Source organism: Trachemys scripta, chromosome 6, assembly GCF_013100865.1.
Source record: "Trachemys scripta elegans isolate TJP31775 chromosome 6, CAS_Tse_1.0, whole genome shotgun sequence".
In the NCBI taxonomy this organism is placed as follows: Eukaryota; Metazoa; Chordata; order Testudines; family Emydidae; genus Trachemys; species Trachemys scripta.
The window spans coordinates 129016469-129040469 of NC_048303.1; the positions used below are offsets into that span (position 1 = coordinate 129016469).

The following is a 24001-nucleotide window of genomic DNA, read 5'->3' on the forward strand; positions in this document are numbered from 1 at the left end:
GCCCGGGAAACAAGCACGGACTGGTGGGACCGCATAGTGCTGCAGGTCTGGGATGAATCACAGTGGCTGAGAAACTTTCGGATGCGTAAGAGAACTTTCCTGGAACTTTGTGAGTTGCTGTCCCCTGCTCTGAAGCGCAAGGACACCCGCATGCGAGCAGCCCTGACTGTCCAGAAGCGAGTGGCCATAGCCCTCTGGAAGCTTGCAACGCCAGACAGCTACCGGTCAGTCGCGAACCAATTTGGAGTGGGCAAGTCTACCGTGGGGGTTGCTGTAATGCAAGTAGCCAACGCAATTGTTGAGCCACTGCTCTCAAAGGTAGTGACCCTGGGAAACATGCAGGTGATCATAGATGGCTTCGCTGCGATGGGATTCCCAAACTGCTGTGGGGCTATAGATGGAACTCACATCCCTATCCTGGGACCGGACCACCAGGCCAGCCAGTACATTAACCGAAAGGGCTACTTTTCAACGGTGCTGCAAGCACTGGTGGACCATAGGGGACGTTTTACCAACATCAACGTCGGATGGCCGGGCAAGGTTCATGACGCTCGCGTTTTCAGGAACTCTGGTCTGTTTAGACGGCTGCAGGAAGGTATTTACTTCCCGGATCACAAAATAACTGTTGGGGATGTGGAGATGCCTATAGTGATCCTCGGGGACCCAGCCTACCCGCTAATGCCCTGGCTCATGAAGCCCTATACAGGCGCCCTGGACAGTGAAAAAGAACTCTTCAACTACCGGCTGAGCAAGTGCAGAATGGTGGTGGAGTGTGCTCTTGGACACTCTCTCTGAAGGGGAGATGGAGAAGCTTACTGACTTGCTCTGATCTCAGTGAAACCAATATCCCCATTGTTATTGCAGCTTGCTGTGTGCTCCACAATCTCTGTGAGAGCAAGGGGGAGACGTATATGGCGGGGTGGGAGGTTGAGGCAAATCGCCTGGCTGCTGATTACGCCCAGCCAGACAGCCGGGCGATTAGAAGAGCCCAGCGGGACGCGCTGTGCATCCGGGAAGCTTTGAAAGCTAGGTTCCAGAGTGAGCAGGGTAACCTGTGACTATTAAGTTTGTTTAAACAGAAGCTGAACCTGCCCCGGTTTCTTTACCCAGTTAATGTTGACTATCCTCTCCAGTTACCAACCCCTTCCCCCCCCTTCCAACACATCTTTAAAAATAAAATAAATGAAACTTTGTTCATTAACACCGTTTTCTGTATTAAGGATTTCGTGGTAAAGTGTTGAAACTGGGATGCAGACTGTGGTGGGGAGCGGGTGTAGTGATGGAAAGGACGCTTCTAAACTCAAGGAATGACAGGCTCCTGCTCCTAGAGCGGTCCGCAGTGGTGGACTGGTTGTTTCAACGGAGCCTGCCACCCCTCCTGTTCTGGACTCTGTGTGTGGGGGCTATGTGACTTTGTGGCGGGGGAGGACGGTTACAGATCCCCTGCTGCGTGGCTCTGTCATCCAGGCAAAGGACCGCTGCATAAGATCTGTAACCGCCCTCCCCCGCCACAAACTCACATAGCCCCCCCCCACAGAACATGAAAACCACCTCCCAGACTGACCAGGGTGCCTAGTGACTGCAATGTGTGTGTGACCTTCTGCTGAACCTGCCCCCGTGACTGTACCCTGGTAAAGGTGACTGTCCTCTCCAATTACCAACCCCCTTCCCCTCTTCAAACACACTCTCCTCTAAAAGAACATGACGGAAATAGTAATTAACAGAAACTTATTTTTTATTAACAACTACACAGTTAGGGGATGACACTGGGACGGGGGCTTGGGTGAGGAGCTTTTGGAGTGAAGGAAAGGACTTATCAAATCTTTGGGAATGAGAGCCTTCTGCTACTTGAGCAGTCTGCAGGGGTGGAGTGACTGTTTTCACGGCCCCTGCCGCCCCTCCTTCTTGGGACTTTGGGTGAGGGGGGGATGGGAGTTTGTGGCGGGGGAGGGCGGTTAGAGATAGACTGCAGCGGGGCTCTGTCCTCCTGCCTCCGGTCCTGCAGAACATCTACAAGGTGCCGGAGCGTGTCCGTTTGCTCCCTCATTAGTCCAAGCAGCGTTTGAGTCACCTGCTGGTCTTCCTGCCGCCACCTGTCCTCCCGTTCGCTGTGTGATCGCTGGTATTGCGACATGTTCTCCCTCCACTGGGTCTGCTGTGCCGCCTCGGCTCAGGAGCAGCCCATAAGTTCTGACAACATCTCGTCCCATGTCCTTCTCTTTCGTCGCCTGATCTGCGCCAGCCTCTGGGAGGGGGATGCCGGGGTAGCTCGGGAGACACTCACAGCTGTGGGATAGGAAAAAGGGAGTGAATTCTTCACAAAGATACAGTTTTGAGAACAATGAATATAGTCTTTCTCTGTGAACAAGACCAGGCACATTGCCTATCACATGCGCACTCAGTACAAGGTTGAATTTTAGGCCTTCCCATTGAGTGCCTGGGGTCTTGCTGTACAGATCACACAAGCGGGGCCGGACAACGGAATTCGGCTAGCAGGCGGACATGGTAAGCCGTAGACTTATGGCTGCTTAAAGCTTAATTTATAGCAGTGCCCTCCTTTCATGTTCCAAGCAATGCTGCTAGCATTGGCCAGTTCCTGCTGCCGGCAATCCGGCCAGCATGAACTCTGCCCCTGTCCCACCCCCCTCGCTACTGTCCCCGGGAAAGATCCCTGCATGCTGCCCCTGTCCCGCCTCCACCACGTGGCGGTAAACCGCCGGTTACAGTTATGTAAAGGAACAGGCAATCAGTCCCAATACTAACATTCCCCTAATTCAAAGCAGGTCACCATGAGTGATATCACTCTGATGAGGATTTCGGAGACAGAAAAAGACTGCATGCTGCGTGAATGCCAGCAAACACCAGGGCTGTATGCCGCCATGCTTTGCGAGGCAATGATCCCGGAGTACTTGCTGCTAGCCTGGCGCAGAAAAGTTTCCTACCATGGAGGACGCAATAAGGCCGCTCTCCCCAGGAACCTCATGCAAAGGCTTTCACAATACCTCCAGGAGAGCTTCGTGGAGATGTCCCAGGAGGATTTCTGCTCTATCCCCGGACATATTGACAGAATTTTCCAGTAGCTGCACTGGCAAGGACTAAAAACTAAAGCGCCTAGAGCAAACTAATCATGAAAAACCCATTGTTAAGATACCATTCCTATTCTGTTCAAAATAAATGTTTAAAACACTTACCTACTGATCCTTCCCCTGATTCACGGTCCGGGTTACGGCCTTGGGAGGGTTGGTAGGGGATCTCCGTGAGGGTGATGAAGAGATCCTGGCTGTCAGGGAAATCAGCGTTGAAAGCGCTGTCGACTGCCTCGTCCTCCTCATCTCCTTCCTCATCTTCCCCATCCGCGAACAGCTCCGAGGAAGCGGCCATCGACAATACCCCATCGTCAGAGTCCACAGACAGTGGTGGGGTAGTGGTGGCGGCCGCACCTAGAATGGAATGCAGTGCCTCGTAGAAACGGCATGTCTGGGGCTGGGATCCGGAGTGTCCGTTTGACTCTTTGGTCTTCTGGTATGCTTGTTTCAGCTCCTTGATTTTCACGTGGCACTGCGTTGCATCCCGGCTGTATCCTCTCTCCGTCTTGGCTTTTGAGATCTTCTCGTAGATCTTCGCATTCCGTTTTTTCAATCGCAGCTCCGAAAGCACGGACTCATCGCCCCACACAGCGATCAGATCCAAGACTTCCCGATCAGTCCATGCTGGGGCCCTCTTTCTATTCTGCGATTGCATGGTCACCTCTGCTGGAGAGCTCTGCATCGTTGCCAGTGCAGCTGAGCTCGCCACGATGTCCAAACAGGAAATGAGATTCAAACTGGCCAGACAGGAAAAGGAATTCAAATTTTTCTGGGGCTTTTCCTGTGTGGCTGGTGGCTGGTCAGAGCATCCGAGCTCAGACTGCTGTCCAGAGCGTCAACAGAGTGGTGCACTGTGGGATAGCTCCCGGAGCTATTAGCATTGAATTCTATCCACACCTACCCTAATTCGACATGGCCATGTCGAATTTAGCGCTACTCTCCTCGTCGGGGAGGAGTACAGGAATCGATTTAAAGAGACCTCTATGTCGAAATAAATAGCTTCGTTGTGTGGACGGGTGCAGGGTTAATTCGAGTTAACGCTGCTAAATTTGACATAACCTCCTAGTGTAGACCAGGCCGCAGATAGAGGAATGCTAGTAAGGGTGTGAAAGGAGAATTTGGCCTTAAGTGGTCTTTTTTCCTTTTGCCAGGGGCCACCCCCCATTGGTTCAAATTATACATAGTAACAATACTTTGTAGGAAATTAAGCACCTTTCAGCCAAGGCTATCAAACTGCTTTACAAACATCAGTCGACCCATATGACACCCCAAGAGGTAGGTATCACCATTTGACAGCTGGTGACAAGGAGAGGGCGATTGACAAGTGCCAAGTAGCACATCAAGTCAGAGGGAGAGCCAGGAACAAAGGCCATAACCCCCTGATTCCCTGTCCTCTGCTCAAAGCACGAGGGAACACAGCATTCCCAAAGTGAAACCACTCCCCCCCCCGGCAGCTTGTGCACGGAACTGTTCCTGTAATCGCCTCTTGCTTGCTGCTGAGAGGTTGCAGAATAAAATGATACATTTATAATAGAGATGGGCCCACGCATCAAATTTCACCTTGAGTCAGCATTGAGATTTGAATGCTCCTGGGTGTAGGGGGGTTGAATTTGGGGCGTTGGCTCTGGCTTGTCTTTAACTGAACACCACTCAGAATGAAAACACACACACTCTCCCTCCTGTACCTACTGGCGTCACTCCGCTTTCTGCATCACTTTCCCCTCTCCCTCCCAACTGCTGGCACTGGGCCCTCAGTCTGTACACAGAGCAAAATAAACCCATATCACAAGGCTGCGATGTTATTCTAAACTGCTATGTGGCTGTCACTGCGCCAGAGGCTGGCCCAGAGCTCCCTGAAACCAATGGAAAGGCTCACATTGCCCTCCATGGGGTTTGCACCAGGGGAAAGGTCAGAAGGCAGCCGTAGGGCAGTGGTATGTTATTTATTGTCTATATTACCTGAGTGCCTAGGAACCCCACTCCCGGAGCAGCGCAGAGCAATGTGCCAGGTGCTGTGCAAAGAGCTGACAGTGTATGAATGAGACAAGCCAATGGATGCCTACAGCCAGCCCAAGGGGAGCACAAGGAATGAAGGAGACAGTAGTGGCCGGTATGATGGGCTGTGGTCTCAGCACAGCTGCAAGCAGCCTCGGACTGCTAAGGCTATAGCTAGGCCCTAACGTGTGCTGCCTCGTCAAAAGCTCCCTGGTGTGAACTGGGATCAAAGCCTTCGCCCTGCCTACGGCACAGCTCCCAAGGCAGACCCAGAAAGGCTGGCTTGATGGCTGTAGGGATGCGGTCGGACAGGCTGGAGGATTTTCTTTCAGGGGATGCTATTACAGCTTTGAGAGCACAAGGGGTGATGCCAACCCCTCAGTTAGCTCCTGACCTGCAAGGGACTGTGCCAGCCAAAAGCAAATGGGGCAGCAGAGAGCGGGGAGGAGGAGGGGTGATGAGTCCTCTTGGAGACTGCCAGAAAGACCCCATGTTGCATCTGCTGACAAATCCCTAGGACTAGGAGAGTGGGGCCTACAGTCAGGGAGAAGGGGAAACTTCTTCCCACAGGCTCTGCTGGGCAAGGGCGGAACGGGAATTCCTCTCACCTTGACTCTGTGTGTGGGGAACAACCGCTGCCCCAGTGGGGTGGGGGATCAAGACACTGGCCCCTGGCTCTAAAGAAGCTGAGGTTAGGCCACCAGAGGCCCCAGGCCCTGACCTCTGGAGGTGAGAGTGGAGGCGGGGCGGAGAAAAGAATTTGGCTATGGGGGAGGTTTGAAGAAGCGCCCTGGCCTGACCCCTTTGCTGTTGAAAGCCGTACACGGCTGAGCACTGCTTCACAGGGAGGGAGCCCTGCCTTAGTTCTCCCTTTGGGCTAAAGGCTGGCTGCTGGTAATACACAGTCCCAGGGCATAGGGCAGCCAACCCTGGGGTGAGGAGAGGGACACCACACACACCCTAGAACTAGATGGGAGTGGGAGGATCAAGTCTCAAGTTTACACCCAAAAGTTCTGGGGTACCAAGGGGCAGGTGAGAGCATAACGCCGACAGACCTCGGTCATTGGCAGGTGGGATTGAACCTGGGATCTCTGCAGCATGAGCTAAAAGCCAACTGGCTGCTAGCTAAGGCTGTAGCAGACTCATTAATTGCTCTCTCACTGGGCTCGGTGCCACTGGCTGGGACAGAACCCCACATCCCGGAGCTGTGTTGTGTGGGTTACAAGAGCACCAGCCCCTCAGCTCTAAAGAGAGAAATGACAGGGATGGTTGTCAAGTGATGCTGTATGGCTGGAGACTGCATGCTGGCTGCTAGCAGAGTGCTTGTTTTACACACAGGTGAAATATGAGCTAATGGCAGAAATGCCATTCAGGGACTAACCCTAGCCAGGCAATAGGGCCATGGGGTGCCTAAGGGTGCCTGCCCAGCACCTAGTTACACCGATTTCTGTGTGCCAGACATGGCACTTTGCTGCACTAGCCAGGACAAACCTTACTGAATTCAGGTCAAACTGATTGAATTACATTTAAGTAGCTTAGGCTTTCAGCATAGTCAAAATGTGAATGGTTGTGTGCTGGTGTGGGATCGTATGGAACGTCTGGGGGGGAGGTGGGGCCAACGTAACCCTTGGGAAGTGCTATGACCCTGTGAAGGGTTAAAGTTCAGTGAGTGTCCCAGGATGTGGCTAGGGGGGAGTGTGTGCAAATGTAACTCCTCCAGGTATCCAAGAACGCAGCCTTCTGCCGCTTCGCCCCGAGGACGGGCCCTTTTGTCTGCTGATCACCTGTTCCATGAGGACAGAGCAGTGGCCCTGGTGGTATAAAGAAGTGATTCAGATTCATGGGGTATGTGTTCTGAGCCAAGGTGGTTATGAACTTGTAACCACAGGCCCTACTCCACACCTAGTCCTAGTGCAGAGAAAGTAGATAAGGAAGTGTTATTTACTCATTCTCATAAACACAAGAACTAGGTGTCACCCAATGAAATTAATAGGCATCAGGTTTAAAACAAACAAAAGGAAGTATTTCTTCACACAACACACAGTCAACCTGTGGAACTTCTTGCCAGAGGATGTTGTGAAGGCCAAGACCATAACAGGGTTCACAAAAGAACCAGAGAAGTTCATGGAGGATAGGTCCATCAATGGCTATTAGCCAGGATGGGCAGGGATGGTGTCCCTAGTCTCTGTTTGCCAGAAGCTGGAATGGGCGACAGGGAATGGAGCACTTGATGATTCCCTGTTCTGTACACTCCCTCTGGGGCACCTGGCACTGGCCACTGTCAGTAGACAGGATACTGGGCTAGATGGATCTTTGGTCTGACCCAGTATGGCCGTTCTTATGTCCTATCTCCACATCCTCCTTCATGTGAGGGTGTCATTCCCACCCAAAGAGACAGAGGCAGTGGCACGGGGCCTCCTTCTCACTCCAGAGTGGCAGCAGGGCTGCCTACCAATGAGGATGCAGCTGCTTAAGTGAGCGGGTGGGTGGATGGGTGAGGGGATGCTGCTGCAGTCATCCTCTCCTGCCTCACAGCGACTCGTGTTGGGTGGCTGAGCCCCCAAGTCGGTGGGGCTGGCATTGACATTCCAGGAGGGGTGTGCCATTGGACTCTTGCAGCTAGTCAAAGGCTCAGGGGTGGGAAGGTTTTATCGCCTGGGTTTGCAATGTCATCCGGTAACATGTTGCAGCGCCAAGGCTCGTTTATCATGCTTCAACAGGCTGCAGGAGAACGAGCACATCTCCCCCAGTGCATGAAAAGGAAGCCCCGCCAGGCCCTTATATGAGCGTCTCAGGTTACTCAGCAGTTTTGCAACACACAGACTATTCCAGAGCCTTCAGTCAAACCTCAGCTGCCGGCCAACACAGCCAGCCCCGCAAAATGTTTCACGCGATTATTCTGACAAGAATCCACAGATACTATTTCTCCTTTCTAAGTAGAGTGTTCAGTCCTGTACGTGGGGCCCCGAGGCACAGCTACGTTTTCAGCAGGGCCTGCTTTAGACTAGAATACCACCACTGCCGGTATCGAGCCACCTAACGCCCATTGAAATAAATAGGAGTTGGGCACCTCAGCACCCGTCAGGATTGGGGTCGGGGGCATGCATAGCGCTACAGAGGACCAGGACCCCACTGCAAGGAAGGGGCATGAGCCTGCAACCATTGCAGCCAATGTTTACTAACGTCGGGGGCTTTGGACCAGGCCCTCGTGACTAGGGCAAGGGCCAGGAAGCATCCTGCTTGTCTCAGTGTTAGGGGAACAGAGAAATCCCTTGTGTGCTCTCCCTGTCTGTCACTTGGGACCCCCATCAGGCCCACGTGCCATTTGGGATGGGTCTCCTTGGGTGCATGCCGCACACACCTGCCCTTCTGTTCCGACTGTGCCAGCCGGTTCCTAGGCAGCTCCGAGACAGGCCTCATCAGGTGCTCGCAGTGCCCAGGGTGCCCCTTTCCTTCCATGCACCCCCCGGAGCAATGCAACGGGACCAGATGTGAGGCACTGGGGAATCCCTGGTGCACAGTCATTCTCTTGAAACACCTGGGGATGATTCCTGCCCCCTTTTCCAGAGTTCACATCACCATAAAACCACATACAGACCCTATGAACCAAGCCCCACCCCTCACCCCCACGTCCCTCCAGCCACTACCTTCATAACTGGAACCAGGCACTGGATGTAGGACTAGGCCAACCCTCCAGCCCCCAGGCAGGCTGCCCCAGCCCAGCTTGGCCCATCACTGCTGCAGGACATGGCCTAGAGGAAGCAGACACTTCACACAATTAGGGGATGGTTTTCTCATTTCAGCTGAAGCTTTGTCTCATCTCAGGCAGTAGCTGCCTGTGATTTAGGATGGTGTCCTGGGTTGCAGTCTGTGGCCCTTATCCTGCAAACACTCACATGATTTTATGTGCAGGTCTGTCTAACAAGAATGGCTTACTAGGGGGTTGCCTCAGGGGTGCTGGAACAACTTGTATAGTGGGGGTGCTGAGAGCCATTGAACCAAACTGTAAACCCTGCATATGATGGAAACCACTTCAAGCCATGGGGTGCAGCAGCATCCCCCACTCCCCTAGTTCCAGCACCTATGGGTTGCCTGGAAGGCTGCTGGGCCCAGATCCAAGGCTCACAAGCATGACAAGAAATTGCACCGAAGGCTGGACTTGCCGATACCGTACCCCTTCCAGAGCGACACCACCGACATCAAGGGCACTCTCAGTTCTAAGGGAGTCCTCTGTTCCAGCTCCACTTCAGACTGTAGAGCACGTACCATTGAGTGTGGGGAGGCTGCGGTCGGCCCCTGAGCCTCATGAACTCTGCCCTGGAGGTGTGAGGTCTCCGTGGCTTCAGGGGCAGTCACTACCTAAGGGGTATGCGCTCCTAGTTTGGACTCACCTCCCACGTTCCAGCGGCACCACTGTTTGAACCAGGCTCTGACTTCTCAGCATCGGAGGCCTGGAAGGGGCACAGGGTCTGTCCCTCCCATACCATCGATATGACTCTCCAAAGGTTCTGCCGACTCAGTGGCAGTGCCCTCCTTTTCCCTAGCAAAAGAGTTGTTGGTACCTCACTCCCTGGGGCCCTTCGCAGAAAACATTGGCTCCACCTTGTTTGCTGTGTGGGAGTCCTGGCCCCAGTATCCACCATCAGAACCTTCCTGCTCAGCTTAGGAGGAGTCCCCCAACCTGCCTCTTCAACTGTCATAGAATAAAGCAACAGAGGATCCTGTGGCACCTTTGAGACTAACAGAAGTATTGGGAGCATAAGCTTTCGTGGGTAAGAACCTCACTTCTTCACTTGCATCTGAAGAAGTGAGGTTCTTACCCATGAAAGCTTATGCTCCCTATACTTCTGTTAGTCTCAAAGGTGCCACAGGACCCTCTGTTGCTTTTTACAGATTCAGACTAACACGGCTACCCCTCTGATACTTGTCATAGAAAAGGCATTCAAAACCGGTATTGGAGGAAGAACCACATAAGCCCAACTCCAACAACACTGCCGGTACCAGAGCAGTTCCCTTCCTTGTCACCAGACATCTCAGTGTCTTTGGCTCCCTCCTTGCCCCTGGATGACTGCTATCAGTTCCAGGACCTACTATACAGGGTGATGAGCACCTCCACCTCCCACTGGAGGAGGTACAGGACAAACAGCACCAGCTGCTTGATGTCTTGCAAGCCTCAATACCGTCCAGAGTGGCTCTACCGATTAACACCACCATTCTTCAACCAGCTCGGACTGTCTGGCACACTTTGGCCACTTGTGCATAGGCGCGGGAAGTAGGGGTGCTGCAGGAGCCCCAGCTTTTATGCAGAGCCGCTGGCCCCGCACCTGGGGCTCCACTCCCTGGCTCAGGTCCCAGAGGCTGGCCCCGCGCCCCACTCCACCTGGGGCCCTGCTCCCAGCCCTCCGCTCCCCAACCCCACACCTGGGGCTTGGGTCCCAGCTGCTGGCCCCGTGCCTGGGGCCACCCACTGCTCCCAGGCCTCTGCTCCCGGGGCCCCACGCCCAGCCCCCCCGCTCCCAGGGCTCCACTTCCGGGGCCCTGCTCCCGGCCCCACAGCTGGGGCTCTGCACCTGGCCCTGCACATGGGGTCCCGGCTGCCAGCCCCTGCCCAGGGCTCCGCTCCTGGCCTCACCCCCAGCGGTGGCCACAGCCTGAGCCCCTTGACCCCTGTCTGGGTCCCCTCATCCCGGAAACACATCCCTACTCCCAGCCTCAGCTCGGGGGCAGGGGGCACGGACAGGGGTAAGGGGGCTGGCTTTCAGCACACCTACTACTAAAAATGTTCCAGTGCCACTGCACTTGCACCCCCACCCTCAAGGGGGGGGAGAAGAGGTACGCTGTACCTGCAAGGGGGTCTGAGTTTCTGTTCTCTCGCACCCCCCACTCAATTTCCTCATCCTACAGGTGGCCAGGGAGTGAAACTGACAAGACCATGCACGCTCCACGTCGGTGGAAAAAGAAGTCAAACAACTGGAGTTTTCTCGCCCACCACTAATGCAATGATTCAGCACTCCTCAATTCTTCCATCAGCGGCCCTCTGAGCCGCCTCACAAATGACAGAAGACCCAACGGCCCCGTTCCAGGTTCATCTCCACAGCCTTTGGCAGCTCATATGCAGTCTTCGCAGAAGTGATATTTCTGAATGCATCAAGAGAGCCGGCAACCACCTTGCCTCATGCCACACACCCACCCCACCCCCTTCAGGGGGCATCTAGCAATCTTCTTACCAGCTTGGAGTGCAGTAACAGGCAAGTGGGTCCTGGATGTCATTCAACATGGCATACGATCGAGTTCACAATGCTATCTCCCTCACGTCCCCCAGCCACACCTCAGGGACCACTCTCAGGGCAGTGTCCTTGTGATGTTGCACTCCATATGATTTTATGAAAATATGCTAATGCGTGTGAATATAATGTAACTGGAATATGCTTCATGCAAAAGGTCTATTGTAAGGTATCATTACAAAGCTTATAATCTACTGAGTGTGGTCATCCTATTTGTATGAATGTAACATTCTTGTATCTGAAACTAGAAATATGAAATATAACTCTGAGGGCCTATTGTAACTATGCAAAGTGTGGGCCATTAATGGTGGTTTTGGAATCTTGATGGCTCCCATTAACCAGGACAATTGACTGTAGATGGCTCTGTTTACTTGCAAGCCTTCCTGTGAGACAGGCCAGGAAGAATGAAAGCTTGGGGGTCTCACAGGACATGTGACCATGTCACCTGGTACTGTCTGGAACCCATCTTAAACCTGGTGTTTTTCCATTTAGACGGAGGAGTGGGGATCTAGAGAGAAAAAAGATTCCTGCCTTGTGCCAAAGCTATAAAAGGGGGTGGAACAGAACAAAGGGGGCTGCAGTCATGAGAAACCACCTAAGCGAACAAGAACTGTACCAGGGAAAAGGATTGGGCCCAGACTAGGAAGGAGTCTAGTCTGTGAAAAAAATTAATGGAGATATCTTATTTCCTAGAATTGGAAGGGACCTTGAAAGTCCAGCCCCCTGCCTTCACTAGCAGGACCAAGTATTGATTTTGCCCCAGATCCCTCAGTGGCCCCCTCAAGGATTGAACTCATAACTGGGTTTAGCAGGCCAATGCTCAAACCACTGAGCTATCCCTCCCTCCTCGTTGAAACATATTATTGAAACATCTTTGAGGGTAAGAGTTTATCTGGATTCAGTTTTCTACTGTATTAGGCTTAGACTTGTGTGTTTTGGTTTTATTTTGCTTGGTAACTTACTTTGTTCTGTCTGTTATTACTTGGAACCACTTAAATCCTACCTTTTATATTTAAAAAAATCACTTTTTATTTATTAATTAACCCAGAGTAAATGATTAATATCTGGGGGAGAAAACAACTGTGCATATCTCTCTATATAGAGAGGGCAGACAATTTATGAGTTTACCCTGTATAAGCTTTTTTATACAGAGTAAAATGGATTTATTTGGGGTTTGGATCCCACTGGGAGCTGGGGAGCTGGGTGCTAGATATAGGAGCACTTCTTAAGCTGTTTCCAGTTAAGTCTGCAGCTTTGGAGGACATGGTTCAGACCCTGAGTCTGTGTTTGCAGCAGGCTAGCATGTCTGGCACAACCAGGCAGGGCACTGAAGTCCCAAGCTGCCAGGGAAAACGGGCTCAGAGGTAGTCTCAGCACATCAGGTGACAGTCCAAAAGGGGTTTCTGTGACCCAACCTGTCACAGTTTTCACCTTAGAAGTGGACTCCCTGCTGCAAAGCTGAGTGATAGAACCTGTTCCTACAACCTATCAGGGTCCAGGGTTCTACTCCATCTAGTTCCCAAGAAGACCGATAGGTGGAGACTGATCTTAGACCTCAGTCGTCTCAACCACGTCTCAACCTTCATATGCAGGCCAAAGTTTAGTATGGTCACCTTAGCAACCATCATAACTTTGCTAGAAAAAGGCATGTGGTTTACAGCTCTCGATATACAGGACGCTTACTTTCACATGGATATCCATACTATCCACAGGCATTTGAGCTTCATGGCAGAAACTCAATATGTCCAATACATGGTTCTACCTTGCGGATTCACCACTGCTCCACGGGTCTTCACCAAAGTTCCCTCGGTAGTGGTGGCCCATCTTCAGCATCAAAAGGTCCTTATATTCCCTTATCTCAACAACTGGCTGATAGCAGCGTGATCCAAAAAGAAGGCTCAAGCCTCAATCTCCATGCTACTCACACGCCTCTCCTCCTTGGGGATGAGCATAAACCTCAGAAAATCGACTTTGGATCCCAAACAATCCCTAGAATTCATTGGGGCCCACATCAATGCGGTCTTCGCATGCGCCTGTCTACCGGAGGTCAGGTTCCAGAGACCCCACAAGAACGGATGGTCTCCACCGCCAGTTCTTCTGTTCCAGACAGGGCTTACCTTTCCCTTCTTGGCCACATGGTGGCCTGCCCGCATGTTACCGCCTTCGTTCATCTTCACTTTCACTGCCTGCAATTGTGGCTCCAGAGGGCCTATTCTCCCATGCACCATACCACGGACTTCCTACTGACAGTTCCCTCCGAAAGTTCTCTCCTCCCACCAATGGCAGAGGGCCCCAGGTCAGGTCTGCACTGGGATTCCCTTCCTCCCGTTCTCTGCACATACCTGAGTGTTTTGCTGGGTTGGGGCCTTGATATTGCGAGTACGAGGACGGACACTGTCTGATTAAGGGTGAGACTGGGAAGGACTGCTTAAAATGCAGCACAGAGGGCACAAAATGGTGCTGAGCGGGTGTCACCAACATTCTCACAAAGTGGGCCGCGGACTGGGAGAGACGCCATGCACAGGCTTGTGGAGAACTGACAGCTCAGAAAGCAGGAGCTGCATGGGAGGCCGTGCCCAGCCACAAAAGTCTTTCCCTTTGGGCCAAGCTGGTTGTCTTTAAGCGCTCTACCCCAGGGATTTGAGATGCACAAGTGTCCTTGAAAAGTGAAATTCACCTCTGTGCTGAAGGCCTTTGGCTACTTATGTCCCACATAAGACCTCAAATGAGAGCCCACTGCCTGGGGCACTGCCTCCTTTGTGTTGGGCTTGCTGCCCTTTGATGCGAGAGGCAGGACGGCAAGTAGAAGGGGCTGCTTAGCTCCCTCCCCCACCCCTTATTAAACACCAGGGTCTCTACACTCGACAGCGTCAGCCGCTCTTAACTGCCTATTTGAGGAGCAGCAGTCGTGAAGAAGCACACTAATATTCCTTTGCAGCAAGACGGCAGGACGTGAGCCCAGGCTCCTCCAGCTTGGTGACATGATAAGGAGAACAGCAGTACCAGACCGTGGCCAGGCCAGATAAGCCATGTGGAGTGGGCGGGCTGTTTTTCTCAAGCTACTCCTTTTGTAGTATGTAGCCCAACTAACTCCTGAGGCCCTTACTGCGCAGCTACGCTGCTTTTTAGTTAAAACCCAGAACCCCAGCAACAAACTGCAAAGAAAAATGGAGGGCTTAGAAAAGGACCATCCTTACTCGGGATCTTCCCAGCAGCCTCCACCAGCCAGAGAGGAATACACTGTGCCAGGTAACATTACAAAGTTAATGTCATGACGGGTGGAACGGGAGCTTGTTATAGTCTAATGCATCACTAGACGTCTTAGCAGAAAAGAGATACAATTGCAACTCACCAATAGCGTGCAAAAAAAGAGTTAAATGATTGAAACTATGTACGTAAGCTACGGTAGATGCTTGGTATACAGAGTATGGAAGAAACAGATGATTGCCCTGCACAAACTAACAGTCAGGTTATTTTTCTCATTGTCGCAAAGGATACAAGCATTTGGAAATGCTTCCACAAGTACTCCTGTTCTCTATGCAAACCCTAGTCAGTCTGCTTCTCAGCCTTTCGGTACTCTCTCACAATAATGAAAGACATGGACTGGAGGTCTCGGATTGATCAGTCAAAAAGAATTTGCTTAGGCTGGTGTGTAAAGGTGGCACAGGTTTTATTACACTTAGCCTAGAATATTTTTCTCAGAGTTAATTAGTTTGTTTCTCAGCAAGTTTTGACAGTCTCTTAGCTCACAAAAAGAAATAAGGAGTTGATCTCTGTTACACATGCAAAGTACAACATGCATCAGTATCTAAATGCATCCTGGTTTAATAACCAGCAGTGAATTCATCCCATCGGTCCTGTGAGTGTCCTTCTACCATTTGACATAGCCAGTCTTCTCAGCAAATGTCCTGCTGCTTTACTATTTGACAGACAACAGGTTATCCACTGATCACTGTAAGCCATGGCAGGTCACTAAAATAATTCCTTCCGAGGGGGCATTGTTATTAGGGATTGTCAATATGGCATTTTTATACCTTTAGAACGTGATATTTCACAACATTCCTGTGCTGAGAATTAAGGGCAGCCTCTGCCGTTGTATAGGACTATGGCACACACCCCTTACTACATATTGTCCACTTTCTATTACACATTTTGAATCACATTGTAATCTCCCAACCTTTCCCTGTCTTGTCTGTTTAGACTGTGAGCTTCTCATGGATGGGGACTGTCTCTTACTGGGTCTCTATAGCGCCCAGCATGGGGAGGCCTTCAGGCATTACTGTAATAATAATAATTCTGTAGCCTGGTGCTCAGCTCAGGGTGGGATTCAAAGCACGTGAAAGAAGCATTCCCAGAGTTAATTTCCCATCATTGCCTCCTGTTCAGGGTTACAGATCCAGCGAAGGCTATTCTTGGCTTAGCACACCAGATGGGCAGTCAGGAGATACTGGTTCTATTCCCAGAACAGTCAGATTCCTTGTGACCAAGTCACTTTGCCTGTCTGTGCCTCAGTTTCTCCATTTGGTGTTAACCCTTCCTGGTGCTCCCAGGGCTTGTTTGGGAAGCTTAATGCATTAACGTGCTTTGCGGCTGTTGGCTGGAAGGTGTAATTATTTCGAACAGTTGTCTGTGTTTAGTTTAGTGTATGTTGTGCAGGTCTGTTTGAGATTATGAAAGTCACAACTCATTTATTCTTTTAATGTATCAGTTACATGCCACATTCCTCACTCCCGACTCCACACCGTCCCTCACTAGAGCTGGCGCAGAGAAGTGTTATATTCTGCCTGCACGGCACCTCTGCAGCCATGAGTCTCAGCCAAGGAGTCTGCTAGCAGCTCTGCCCTGAGCCTTGTTCACGTTGCACTGAGGCATAGGGAGGGAGAAACAGGGCATGTACATACAGACCAAGTTACCGCAACTCGGTGCTCCTAGTGGGCAGGTGTCCGTAGCACAGGGATAACTTTGGGGCTGGGCCTCAGAAGATCGGGGTGGAAATCATGGCCTCAGTGAAGTCAATAGGAGCTTTGTCATTGACAGCAGCCCTGAGTTCTGTCCCCAGCTCTACCATTGGCCAGCAAGTCACTGAGCCAAAACCACCAGCCCACAGAGGCAGTGAGGGCTAATTCATGAATGGGTGATGTGCCAGCCCTGTGCCACTGGAGCTTTTCACACAGGGTTAATGGGGGTCTTGTGCTGGGCCCTGCGCTGCAGAGAATTGTGTCTCCTTTCTGCAAACAGCCGTCAGCACAGGGAGTCACGCTGGGTGCATCTGCTCTGCAATTAGGCGCCTGCAGCTGGCCTGTGCCAGCTGACTCAGGCTCGCTTGGGCTGCGTTGTAGATGTTCAGGCTCAGGCTGCAGCCCAAGCTCTGGGACGGTCCCATCTTGCAGGGTCCTAGAGCCCAGACTCCAGACCGAGCCTGAACGTCACAATGAAACGGCCCCTTTGCTTGAGCCAGCTGGCCGCAGGTGTCTAATTGCAGTGCAGACAGACCCTGTGACTGTCATTATTCCTGCAGTGAGTGCTTGGCCTGTCAGACAGGAATGTTCCTGGTCCCTGACTGGCTGAAACCCATTAGGCCTCAGTCCTGCCAGGTGCCAAGTACTCCGACCCCACTCCAACAGAGCCTGGGAACTCATTCCTGACGGAGCCTCTCCCTGCCCTCCTCAGGACTGCTCGCCCCCGGAGCATCCGAGTGCCTTCCCGTACTGTCAGAGCCGGGCCAGGGTGCATCGCCTCTCGCAGGATCTGGCCCTTCCACAGGAGAGGAGCTGATGAGAAGAGCCACGCGTGAGCACCTACTGCAGATTGGCAGATAGTGATCCCTGGCTCTTCTCACTAGTAGATCTCAAAGCACTTTGTAGAGGAGGTCAGTGTCATTACCCCCGTATTACAGATGGGAAGTAAGAACGGCCACACTGGGTCAGACCAAAGGTCCATCTAGCCCAGTATCCTGTGTGCCGACAGTGGCCAATGCCAGGTGCCCCAGAGGGAATGAACAGAACAGGGAATCAGCGAGTGATCCATCCCCTGTCGCCCACTCCTAGCTTTGGCAGCCAGAGGCTAGGGACACCCAGAGCATGGGGTTACATCCCTGACCACCTTGCTAATAGCCCTCCATGAACTTCTCATTCTTTTTTTAATGCAGTTCAAAAGACTGCCCCAGGGTCACCCAGCAGCCAGTTGCAGAGTTGGGATTAGAATGCAGGTCTGAGGAGTCCCAGGCCAGTGTGTATCCACTAGGCCACAATGAATACTCAGTGTAGGGAAAACTGGATAAATCTTGGGATTCATGAATACCTGGCAGCTCTCCAAGTACAGATGAGCAATGAATACATGAGCCTTCAATTAGCAGCAAATTCAGCTCAGAGGGAGGTAAAGCCACGTGTCCAGGCCCACTCAGAGCCGAGGAAGCCAAGCGTGGGACTAACTAACAGACAAGGGATGGGAGAGACAGAATGACACCCTGCCAATCCAAAAGGCTTTGGGTTAACAGCCTGCAGGCTTTCCAAGTAGCTGCTATGCAAAGATTTAATGGGAGACAATGTTCTGGATGTAGCACCCACTGCCCTGTGGGAACTATTGTCCAAGAAGCTGGGCATGTCCAGTCCATGCCCAAAGCCCGTCTGCTTTCATTAAAGTGTTATCTGCAGCATGAAGGATGTGATCACTTGCTCCTTATCTGCGGCCTCTAGGGCACTGCTGTCCCATGATAGCTGGCTGTCTGGCTGAGGTGACTCCCTTTCACTAGCAGGCCCCACCCCAGGGTGCTCCCGCTCAACTCACCTGCTGTGTCCCGGTCATCGCCAGGGCTAGTCTTCAGTCATGACACCACATTGACAATTGGTCTGTTCTTGTAGGGGCCATCACGCACCGCCTGCGAGACCGAGAGCTGCTGAGGAAAAGGAAAGCAGAAGCACAGGAGAAAGATACTGTCCAGTGGGTTCTGGGGTAAATTATACTTACACCCAGGGGAATTTGATCTTAGCGACAGGGAAGCACCCCTTGTATACAGGGAACGGCCACGTGCTGCACTGTGCCTCGGACTATGGGCTCACATGGGGGGGGTGGAAGAACCCCTTTGCACTGTTATGGTGCGTCCCCTCTGGCAGAGCGGGAAGTGGACAGAGCCTGGGTGAGCTGGTGCTGGGTGGGAGAGAGACGAGCCCCCGCTGGGAGCCGCGGGGCTGTAACTCTGCCTCCAAGGGCTACTTGTGGGATGATGCTGCCTACACACCACCCCGGCTCAGGGCGGGGCCCAATGGCCAAGTCTAGCCCTGTCCCTTTGAACACGTGCAGTGGTAAGTGCAATGAACGCCGCTATGCTACTGCCCAGGGGAGGAGCACAAGTAAAGAAAGGACCCACGGATCCAAATCTTTTGCTAGTCAAACATTCACACACGTCCTGGTGAGCTCAGGGATCACTGACAGAGCACATGGGGGAAACCAATCCGCTGCCCAAGGCAGCCATGAGGTTTTACCCAGCATGCCGCACGCAATGGGCTATTCTGCAGTGGGTGGCCGGGCTGGTGGACAGAAAGTAAAGGGGCTCAATACTAGCCCCAGGCTCCCTCATGCAGACACATCCCCCCGCCAGCCCCCAGAGACAGCCCCAGTCCCCTGCCAGCCCCCAGCTAGGACTTAATACACATTAGCCTTCTCATCTACCCTCTAGTTCCCACTGACCCAGACATCCCAGCACCATCCCCACCTCCTCTGGTGCCCCAGACACCCTCCAGCCTCCCCTCCCCTCCGCCTGCCCCAGCCTAGGAGCTGCCAAGTGGTGTGCAGCTCCATGTCCTATCTCTCACCGCTGCTCCAGGCAGCGTGTATTGACCATACGCTGGCATTTATTGTGATACACAGATTGTGTGGGTGCAAAGTAGCTCATTAAATAATTTGCATAAACTGTCAGACATGGAGCCACACAAAACTTGGCAGCTGTGGGAGACCTTGGGCAGGGAGAAGGAATGGTGATTCGGGGTTGGTGTGAGTCACGCTGCCTCTCAGGGCTGCTCCTGCTCCCTTGCTCTGGATTGGGCCATCTAGCCCTACCTCCGGTGACCACACCATCACAGCTCAGGGCACCTGCACCCACTGTAGGCTCCCAGATTCCCAGCCATCTTTCTCCCTCCTGACCAGACTGCACACCTCCCTGCCTACACTGGGAGATCCCCAGCAGCCTGGCTGCCTACGCAGCCTGCTTGACTTTTCTCCTCAGAGACAGCAAACAGGGTAATTGCCATAGCTAAGTTACCACACGGCTCTGCCTAAGCAAGCACATTTATTCTTCAGATGAAAGCATTCCAGAGAAAACAGGAAAACAGTAACAGAATCCAGTGAGCTCACCAGAGATCACCCTGACTCCAGCAAGTCCTTCAAACCCCACTGAGTGGTTTTCCTGCAGTCCACAACTTCACCTCAGCTTCAACTCAGAACAAGCCCTCTCAGTCTTATGCTGTCTCAGTAGGCTAAATTCCTTCCAACTCTTCCCTAAGGATTGGGGGCCCCCTGGGACCAGAGGTCCGGTCTGTTTGCTGGCTCAGGAAGAAGGCCCTGAGTCAGTTTAAACTCTGGATATTTAATCAGAAGTTCTTTCTTTGGCTGCTGGTCCCTGGAGAAGCCAGCTTGGACCAGTATATGTGAGCCTCTCTCCAGGTGGTGGTACCTCTCTGGAGGCTTTGCCCACTCACCCTGCTGGCAAGACACTTGGCTTTAGGCATGAGCCCCTATTGCCCAGGCAAGCTCAGAATTCACCAGCTGTGTGCATCAATCCATAGGAAAGCCTATGTTGGCCATGGTGCATTATCTTCCCAGGCAGTGATTTCTCTCCCAGAATAGCAAGTTTGCCCACATCTATGTTACAAAGGGGAGAGGCACTAATGCCCAGGCCAGGTCTAACTACAGACTTTTGCCAGCGTCGCTCTATGTGTGACCTGTGATGGATGTAGCTGTGCCAGCCAAAGCCCCTAGTGCAGCCAGCTATAGCAGCAGAACGATACTTTTGCCAGGAGCGTTTAGTTTGCTTGGGCTGGGCTGGGCTGGGCTGGGGGAGAAGAGGAGTAGCTGGACTAAGCTACACCAGCAATAATGCTGTGCTTCACTGGCCTAGTTGTGTCCACAGGAGGAGCTCTTGGCCAGTAGATCACAGCACCACAGCTACACTGACAAAGCGCTCTTTGCGTAGGGGAATCCAACACCCAACTCACATTGAAAGTGCCTGGCAGCTGGGGGCTTCCCTCTCCTTGGTGCCTGGGGGGTTGTCCCCTGGTTCACGGCGCTGGGTGAGATGCTGTAATGTTCCGACAGAGAGCGGGGTAAGAGCGCAGGGCCCAAGAGGGGCCGAGGAGCTGGGAGAAGAAGAGGCCGACAGCAGGGTACAGAGCCAGAGCCTCAGCCTGACGTGCAAGAGGAGGTGGAGAAGGAGCCCCCAGAGAAAGCACAGGCATCTCCAGGGCACCATGAGGAGGAACCCGCCCTGTCTGTGGCTCAAGAGCTGTCTGGTGGGACTCAGCAGGAGGCGGTAGAGGGCCCCCCTGCTCAGGATATTCTGCATCCAGCAGGTAAGCGGTTAGAGACCCTCGGGGATCAGAGCATATTCCCAGAGAACTCTCCCCTAGGTGCATCCTTGGGGAGGAGAGGAACTGCCCAGCCAGGCAATGGAGCAGTGACTGGCTAGCTGCAGAGCCTTTCCTCGCTCAGGCCTCCTTTGTACACAGCGGCGACAAAGCTGCAGCAACCTCCTGGCACCCCGCTTGCTGAGCCAGTCTGTTCCAAACGGCAACCCCTGGGAAGGCCCCGCTTCCCTTGCCACAAGTGCCACAAGGCGGGAGTGGAGTGGATAGCTCTGTCTAGGCCTTCGGGGAGGTCCTCGCAGCAGGGATGTCCCAGACAGTCAGTGCAGAGGGGGCAGAGCCGAGCAGGGAACAAAAAGGGGATCCCGCCAAGTCCAGTCCCAAGAGGAACCCATTCATCACCAGTGCAGCCTGGAAATGGCAGGTGTGGAGAGTCTGGGGCCCAAGGCTTCTCCCCATAGGTGCCCCATGGGACAGCTACATAGGTGACAGGGTCCCTGTATTACCTTGGCCTCTTCCTGGCTCACAAGGAACTCACTGGGACTTAGCGCTGTTGACATCAGGCTGTTCATGTTTATTCCACAGGGGGCAACCTGGAGATTGGGCTGAGATTCCTAGAACTGGCTATGGGATTTGGGTGCCCATTTCCCATTGACATTGATGGAAATGGAACATCCACCTCCCCTAGGGGCTTTGAAACCATCCCCTCAGACCCTGTTGCTCTTTTCCTGAACACAATCCTACCTCTGAGCTCGACCTTCTGGTTCCCCCACTCTCTGGGTTTGCCAGTCCAAACCCCCCCCTCCCAGGCAGTAACTGTGGACAACACTCCACAGCCCCAAACACACACACTTCTCCCAGGACAGGACTGCAGACTAATTTCCCCACAGCCCCCTTTCTGCTGCCAACTTCCTGGCTTTATTAACTGGCCCAGCTCCTCCCCAGCAGGACTTTGTCAGCAATTAGGCTTTAGCAATCCCTGGCTTTCCTCCAGGGGCAAGTTAATTGGCCTAATTTACCCCTTCTGGCTCTGTGTGTGGAGGACACCCCCTCACAAAGGGATAGGAACCTTTCCTTTTTTTTTAAATAAAAGCTAAGATTCTCAAGTGATCACGATTCCAGCAGCTGGGGAGTTAAGGAAAATACCGTGACACTCAACATGGAAATGGCTTTTCTCGTTCTCTTTTACAGAGCTAGGGGAAGCACCAAAGTCAGAAGAAGCAGGAATATCAGAGGCTTTGAATATCCCTCTGGAAAATGACCATACAGATAATGGATACTACCCCTCAGTTTTATTTTGATCTTTTTTTCCTTCCCATTGCTTTGGTCAAAGTCCAGCCACCGTAGAATGATTTAGATCTGCTATTCCTGTGTGAGCAATAAAAACTAAACACTTGCACCATCGTCTCCCATCACTGGTATTTTGCCTACCTAGGAATAGTGGGGAAATATTATCCCTCTAAAATTCAGCAGCTGTGTGCTCAGGACTATATCACAGACCTTGGGCATTCTCTTCCAACCCCCTCCCCTCACCCGATTCCCTCTGCTGCTCCTCCCAGCAGCCCCTACTCCCGCTGAAGTCTGGAGGGTTCCATGGCAGAGCCCATGTCTGGATTGGGCCTTGCAACATGGACTTGGATCTCAGGCAGCACTGAAGAGCCAGCTCTTTATCCAGCTTTCCAGTCGCTCTGGACACGTAACTACAGCGTAGCTTCACGTGACTCTCCCAGACAGACCCAGGGAGGTGGGCGGGCCGGAGTTTAATTGACTGTCCCGGCAGCTGTGGACACAGCTCTCTAGCGGTGACGAATCTTAGGCCTTTCCAAAGTCTCTTCGCTTTGATCTACATTTTGTACTTTTCCTTCGTGGCATCTGCTCCCCACAGCCCCTTCGCGGACCATGAGGGAGGGAAGCTGTGTTGCGCTTTCACCTTTCACTTGTCAAACTCACTCAGACACTCTTTAGCTGCTTTGCATAAACCTTGCACCTTGGACATGGCTTCCTGTGTCGACAGCGCCAGGAGCACACAGGTAAGGCCAGGAAAAGGATAAAGAATGCATTGAAGGTGTCCCAAAGTCTTTCAGAGAGACAGTGCTGTGTTTCTAGCATCCAAAACCATAACATTGCCCTTTAAGCAGTGTCTGGCTCACAGGGAGGATGTGGCTTACCCCCCTGAACATTGAGCTGGGCACATATCTCCACATCCCATGGCTAAAGACAGCCATAGATTCCATGCTTACTGCTATGCTGAAGAAGGCTAGAGGCTGGCAATTTCTTATTCCATGCCTACATGTTATAATGGGGATAAAGGGTCGTCCAGGCAAGGTGCTCAGTGCCTTGCAGGACTGAGCCCAGAATGGCCTCAACTAAGTGGATGCTGCAGAATGTCCTAGCAGAATGGGCCCCATTCTCAGGGGTGCTGAGCTCCAGGGCTCACGTTGACTTAAACAGGAGTTGTAGGTTCTCAGCACCTCTGAAATCAGGCACTGTGGCCAAAATCTTCATACTTGGGTGCCCAGAGGTAGCCAGTTGAGGCCTCCTCCAGTTCCCATTGAACTCAACGAAAGTCTTCTCCTGAGCTCAGTGGATACTGGCCCAATTTTCAGAGATGGGAGCCTCTGCAGCCATATTGCTTTGCTCAGGAACTGTGGGGTTTCAGTGTGTCTGGAACCGGGCTGGGCTTATAGGGGCACCTACCTGTAAGTATCCTTGGTTAAAAATGTCAGCCTGTCAGTGCCTTCGTGACACTGCAGCCCAGTAGCCAAATGATGTGTTCAGAAGAAGGTCAAGGAGATTTTGGCTAAAATACATGGTTTCTAGTCAACTCTGGATACTGTTACCAACTCATTTGCACCAGACTCTGGTGTGAGCGAGCAGGAGTGAGTGGCCAGTTAACAGTGCATTACAAGGGCAGGTTACAGTGTGCTGTGTGCCCCGGGCTAGCCCCACCAATCTCTCCTGCCCCTCTCCTGAGGTCAAGCACAAGCCTCCCTTCTGGTCCCTGCCAATTCTAGGGCTCTGTGGATGCCTAGGACTCCTGACTTTGCTTTTGACCATATGG

At 52.6% G+C, this 24001-nt stretch overlaps 1 protein-coding gene across 2 annotated transcripts; it reads left to right on the forward strand.

Moving 5' to 3' along the window:
* The first annotated feature begins 14287 nt into the window (after positions 1 to 14287).
* HEMGN (hemogen) lies at positions 14288 to 22339 on the forward strand. Of its 2 annotated transcripts, none has more exons than XM_034774627.1 (4): positions 14288 to 14614; positions 18226 to 18316; positions 20675 to 20928; positions 22132 to 22339. In XM_034774627.1, exons 1-4 carry the CDS (start codon positions 14533 to 14535, stop codon positions 22239 to 22241), a joined length of 537 nt encoding a protein of 178 aa, XP_034630518.1. In that variant the 5' UTR covers positions 14288 to 14532; the 3' UTR covers positions 22242 to 22339. The 2 variants fall into 2 exon arrangements, with proteins under 2 accessions (XP_034630518.1, XP_034630519.1); XM_034774628.1 differs by having other exon boundaries at positions 14290 to 14614; positions 18226 to 18304.
* The last annotated feature ends 1662 nt before the right edge of the window (positions 22340 to 24001 follow it).

What these genes read in the sequence shown, in the direction of transcription:
- HEMGN (XM_034774627.1), top strand. Translation starts at nt 14,533, where the DNA reads ATGGAGGGCTTAGAAAAGGACCATCCTTACTCGGGATCTTCCCAGCAG. An exon ending in ACTGTCCAGTGGGTTCTGGG is followed by an intron (nt 18,317 to 20,674) that starts GTAAATTATACT and finishes ATGTTCCGACAG; the next exon opens with AGAGCGGGGTAAGAGCGCAG. An exon ending in GGATATTCTGCATCCAGCAG is followed by an intron (nt 20,929 to 22,131) that starts GTAAGCGGTTAG and finishes TCTCTTTTACAG; the next exon opens with AGCTAGGGGAAGCACCAAAG.